Raw genomic sequence first — 6,310 nt, forward strand, 5'->3', positions numbered from 1 at the left:
GAAGCCCGTGCTAATCTTGACACAGTCATGGGCAGACCATTTCATTCACGTTAGCAAGTTTATGGTAACGTACTTCCCGAAATCTGTACACCTACTAACCACGGATTGTTCTTAAATAAAAATGCTCGTCACACTATTAAGTTCATCGGTGTCTAATGCACTCAAGTTTTTAGTCACAGATCTGCTGAATATGTCACGGGATTACTGTATTTTCTCATACACAAAATTACTTTAAAAATCCGTACTTTCTAAAAAAACATTGGAATATATATGCGTTCACTTTAAAACACTTTTGAAACATGTAGCACAACTAAAACCTCCAAATTTTAACTTCCTTCGGAGCTCATACTACACGCGACTGTAACATTGAAAGGTTGGGCTCCGACTTTCTTAGACTGCTGTAAGCATTCAATCTCCCCAAGAGAAAAGACGCCATAAGAATACTCCGTTCTAATTGGTCAGTTTTCTTTAAGGCCAATAGAAAAACATTCTCGTGCGTTAGTCCGCGCTTCTCATGACTAACCAATCAACAAATAACACACTTTCTAACTGTATTTTTCCCGAAATAAATATTTAACATTCTGATATTTTGTTTATGCTTTACGTTATTAACTATTTTCATTTACACTCGAATCAGCTTTCCTTTACCATAAACTTGCTTAACATATTATGATAGAAAATTCCCCCTCGTGTGCATTCACACTGTCTTAAGACTTTCTCATACAGCGTTCATCTGTAGAACAATGATCTATATATTCACTTTAGACCACATTCACGCATCATTAACACTACTAAAAACATATACAAAACTGAAAAAAATAAATACACAAAAAAGCCTTCAAGAAATAAACAGAATAATTCACAAAAACTTTCTCTTGACCGCTTTCTTGAATGTCTCTGAGCACTACTGGACTCTGACGGTCAAAATTCTTAACTACGAGGGTAATTCCAAAAGTAAGGTCTCCTATTTTTCAAAGTACATAGACCTGTTTATTTCTACAATGGTTTACATCAGTTTACAGCTTCAACATTTAGCTATTTTTCGACATAATCACCATTTCCGTCGATGTATTTTTGTAGACGCTGTGGCAGTTTGTGTATGCCCATGTCATACCAACTCGCCGCCATGCTGTTGAGAAAGTTATGAACCTCTTCTTTCACCTCGTCGTCGGAGCTGAATCGCTGGGACCACAATTAACGCTGACAGGTACTGTGAGACTCAGAAAAAACTGTAACGAACAATTCAAACGGGAGAAGATGAATGTTGAGCAAGGGCTTACACATTTTCCATGACAACGGTCGCCCACACATCGCTCGGCAAACCGTGGAACGTAACCTATTAAGTACCAGTGTCCTATTTTGAGGACAGAGCACATATTTACTTATAAATACACAATAAATTATTAATTTGCAACTATTACTGTTCTATGTCATTTTTTGACGCTTTTTATAACAAATGTATGCTTACAGGAAATTAAAAGCAATAAATCCAGCATTAATTGATTATTGAATACTAAGGCACACTTTTCGTTATTACAGGTATTTACTTTATCGACAATTTAGTAATATTTGAAATATGTGGCAAAGATCTTTTTGTGATTATTTATAGTCAACAATATGTCTTTTAAACTACTTGCATTGTTAGCTCAACTGGAGTTATATTCGTTGTTTTCCATTGTTATAAAATTTGGTGTACTCGAAATAGAACACTGGAACTTGGTGTTATCATTTCTGTTATTTGTATTGCTGCACGTTCGAATATGAAACTCTGCTACTGCTAATGTATTTTCTTTTTAGAACATGGTAATTTTACCAGATTTTGTTGCTGAGGTAAGTAACGACCCCTCTTATATGTATATGAAGTTACTTTGAAATTTACAGCTTATATTTATGAATGTTACCCGTTAGTAAATAAGACAGTTCCAGATGGACAGAGGTATTTACACGTTCCTTTTTCTGTAGTTTGTGCTAATGTATTATTCTTTCATTTCACTTTATTTTATTACATTTTATTTCATTTCATTTTATATAGATTATAATGGCCTTCAGACGAGATAGATACCTCACTAACGAAGAAATAGCAGAAATAATAAACAGTGACGCATTCTATAAAGCGGTGTCAGATGGTCAGGGCCATATTGATAATACCGTATGTCCTCCTGAAGTTGACTGTATGACCGACGAAGAAGAAGGTCCAGACGATGTTACGGGAACCGTGGAAGTCTCAGATGTGCCAGGGGCTATTGAATTACATTATGTTGCATCAGAGAATAACGAAGAAACTGTATGTAAAACTTCACTGTCAAGTACATCCCAAGTTTCCAGAAGTAAATCGAAGAAGAGACGTCTTACTGATGAGAAAAGCAATTGGAAAAAGACACCTCCAGTTTATACTCGTACAAAGCGCTCTCAAACTAGTGAGCATGACATCAGCACAAAGAGAGAGGAATTTAAGGAACAACTTTCTTCCTTGACTCCGAAGGAGATGTTTGAAGAACTGATGAACGAAATCATATACGAGTTCATAGTGAAAGAAACTGTGAGATATGCAGTAAATACGAAGAATATGCAGGATTTTATCCTCACAGTTGAAGAAGTGAAGGTCTTTTTCGCATTTCTTCTTTTTGCTGACTACCACAAGCTCCCTGCTGAGAAGCTATACTGGTCTGACGATGAAGATGTTGACATACCAATTATAAAGACAGCTATGTCAAGGAATAAATATCAGAAGTTGAAAACATTGCTTCATTTTCAAGATAATGACTTAGCCAATGAAAACAAACACGACCGCGGATTCAAAATTAGACCTCTCTTGAAAATGATAAATGAATCTTTTCGAAAATTTGGAATATTTGAGGAAAATTTGTCAATTGACGAAATGATAGTCAAATACCATGGACGAAGTGGGCTGAAATAGTTTATCCGAGGCAACCCTATTAGATTTGGCTATAAGTTGTGGTCTCTTTGTGGAGCAAGTGGCTACTGTTTCAAATTTGATTTATACTGTGGAAAGGATCCAGAAGATACTGCAAGGGATGACCTACTATTGGGATCAAGAGTAGTCCTAAACATGCTGGACGGCATTGAAGAACCCGAGAATTACTGTGTGTACTTTGACAATTTCTTCACTAGTAGAGATCTTCTGATTCATCTGAGAAATTTGGGTTTTCGAGCAACTGGGACTGTCAGAGAGAATCGAGTTGGTGACTGTCCACTACTGAGCAGCAACGAACTGAAAAAGACAGTTCGAGGAAACTATGACTACCATATGGACAGAAATGGTGAAGTCTTATTTGTTCGATGGCACGACAACAGATGCGTTACAGTTGGTACAAATTATGACAAAGTTGAACCTTTGGGAGCAGCTATGCGGTACAGTAGACAAGCAAGTAAGAAGACACAAGTGCAACAACCTGCCGTTTTGAAGTCGTATAACGCGTACATGGGAGGTGTTGACCACCATGACTGGTTAGTTGGAAAATATGCGACGGTAATTAGAGGGAAAAATGGTACTGGGTCCTACTTACACGTATACTGGAAATGGCCCTCGTAAATGCCTGGCTCTTCTACATACTAGTACATGGGAAAAATGCACTGGATTTACTGGATTTCAGACGTGCTGTTACAGTTACATACCTGAAATTGGACACTGGAAGACCGAATATTGGACGTCCAATGAAATATCCATCAAGTCAGTTGAGATTGATACCAGACATCATGTTTGATGGAATTGGTCATATGACTGACAAAAGAAGCACGCAAAGAAGATGTGTAAGAGCTAAATGCAACGGGAAACCAAAAACATATTGTGTTAAATGCCGTGTAACACTGTGTGTGAAGTGTTTTGTACCATTTCACAAGAAATAAATAGCTAAGACTTGAATACAGTTTAGTATGCTATACGATACTGATAGATCCCAGCGTCCTATTTTGAGGACGGCCATTATGTCAGCATGTATAAATATTCTTTGACTATTTTTATACTTATTGTGGACCATACACTATGTACATTATAATTAAGGAATAAAAAAATCAATTTAAAAAAAATTAATTTTGAACTTAATGGGGTAATTACGCACCCCCCCTATAGTCCTGACTTGGCACCCAGTGACTATCACCTGTTCTCTAGGTTAAAAGAACATTTGGCCGGAAAGCGATTCTGCTCCGACGACGAGGAGAAAGAAGAGGTTCATAACTTTCTCAACAGCATGGCGGCGAGTTGGTATGACGTGGGCATACAAAAACTGCCACAGCGTCTACAAAAATGCATCGACAGAAATGGTGATTATGTCGAAAAATGGCTAAATGTTGAAGCTGTAAACTGACGCAAACCATTGTAGAAATAAACAGGTCAATGTACTTGCAAAAAAAAAATAGGAGACGTTAATTTTAGGTTTACCCTCGTACATTACAATTATTTCTGTTTAGTCCTGTCCGCTGCTGTCCTCAAGCAGATGAAAATTAGAACTACGTAGTCGACTGAACCCGCTTCAGGCTATCTGTCACTGTGCGCGCATGGGTCATTCTCCCGATACACAGGCTCTAGACAGGAGCGGTATAAAGGGGTCACGCCTCACCACTCCATGACACCCGGGCCACCAAATCGATCATTATCGTAATGCCGGACGTACCCTCCTATGGAGAGAGATGCGAACCCGTAATGGAGCCAGGAACGTCGTCGCTCCTGATCGTTTTGGTGGTCCAGACATTATGGCGTGGGAGGGTAACGGGCGTATTGACCTCCAAATCTTTGAACACAGCACAGTTACCGTGTCACCGTACTCCTTCTGCATGTGCATTTCTTCAGGTGTGTATTGGGCCCTGACTTCATTGCGCGACCCCACAGAACAGCGCAGGGGAAGGAACTCTTGGGACGAGAGTATATTTGGCGTATGGACTGCTTGCCTGGGCTCGGACTTAAATGCCATCGCGCAAATGTGGGGCACCGACCACCATCCAGCCTTTTGCCAACCGCTCTGATGGAGGAATGGAACGCTCAACCACCTCAACTCCCTACCAGTCTTGTGGCCACCATGGGGGCACCTTGCAGCGCGTGCACTGTTGTGCGTGGTGATCGGAGACCCTACTACAAACCATGTTCCGTCGTTTGTAATGTCCAGAGGACCACCATAAATTGCGATGACTACAGTGTAATGTCATTTCTGTTCGTGCCATTGCGTGTTTCTTTTAGTTACCTTTTGTACAATAATGTAGCAGTTCTTGGTATGTATGGTCCAAGTTTCGACGAGCTAAACTGTGTGATCAGAAGTATCCGGACATCTGGCTGAAAATGACTTACAAGTTCGTGGCGCCCTCCATCGGTAATGCTAGAATTCAATATGGTGTTGGCCCGCTCTTAGCCTAGATTACAGCTATCACTCTCGCAGGCATGCGTTCAGTCAGGTGCTGGAAGGTTTCTTTGGGAATGGTAGACCATTTTTCAAGGAGTGCTGCACTGAGGAGAGAAATCGATGTCGCTCGGTGAGGCCTGGCACGAAGTCACCGTTCCAAAACATCCGAAAGGTGTTCTATACGTTTCAGGTCAGAACTCTGTGCAGGTCAGTCGATTACAGGGATGTTATTGTCGGGCAACCACTCCGTCACAGGCTGCTCATTATGAAGAGGTGCTCGATCGTGTTGAAAGAAGCAGTCGCCATCCCCGAATTGCTCTTCAACAGTCGGAAGCAAGAAGGAGCTTAAAACATCGATGTCGGCCCGTGCTGTGATAGTGCCACTCAAAACAACAAGGGGTGCAAGCCCCCTTCATGAAACACACGACCACACCATAACACCACCGCCTACAAATTTTACTGTTGGCACTACACACGCTGGAACATGACGTTCACCGCGCATTCGTCATACCCACACCCTGCCATCGGATCACCACATTGTTTACCGTGATTCGTCACTCCACACAACGTTTTTGCACTGTGCAATCGTTCTACGCTTCTTACACTAAGCGAGGCGTCGTTTGTCGTTTACGGCGTGATGTGTCGCTTATGAGCAGCCGGCCGACCACGAAATCCAAGTTTTCCCACCTCCCACCTAGCTGTGACAGTACTTGCTGTCGATCCTGATGCAGTTTGGAATTACTGTGTGATGGTCTGGATAGATGTCTGCCTATTACACATTACGACCCTCTTCAAGTGTCGGCAATCTCTATCAGTCAACAGACGAGGTCAGCCTGTACGCTTTTTTGCTGTACGTCTCCCTCCACGTTTACACTTCACTATCACGTCGGAAACAGTGGACCTAGAGATGTTTAGGGGCGTGGAAATCTCGCGTGCAGGCGTATGACACAAGTGACACC

General features: G+C 41.2%; 1 protein-coding gene across 1 annotated transcript; it reads left to right on the forward strand.

Annotated features, from left to right (window-relative positions):
- The first annotated feature begins 3,070 nt into the window (after positions 1 to 3,070).
- On the forward strand, positions 3,071 to 3,553 carry LOC124789094 (piggyBac transposable element-derived protein 3-like). Its single transcript, XM_047256384.1, has one exon. It carries the CDS (start codon positions 3,071 to 3,073, stop codon positions 3,551 to 3,553), a length of 483 nt encoding a protein of 160 aa, XP_047112340.1.
- The last annotated feature ends 2,757 nt before the right edge of the window (positions 3,554 to 6,310 follow it).

Source organism: Schistocerca piceifrons, chromosome 3, assembly GCF_021461385.2.
Source record: "Schistocerca piceifrons isolate TAMUIC-IGC-003096 chromosome 3, iqSchPice1.1, whole genome shotgun sequence".
Classification (NCBI taxonomy): Eukaryota; Metazoa; Arthropoda; class Insecta; order Orthoptera; family Acrididae; genus Schistocerca; species Schistocerca piceifrons.

What these genes read in the sequence shown, in the direction of transcription:
- LOC124789094 (XM_047256384.1), top strand. Translation starts at nt 3,071, where the DNA reads ATGCTGGACGGCATTGAAGAACCCGAGAATTACTGTGTGTACTTTGAC.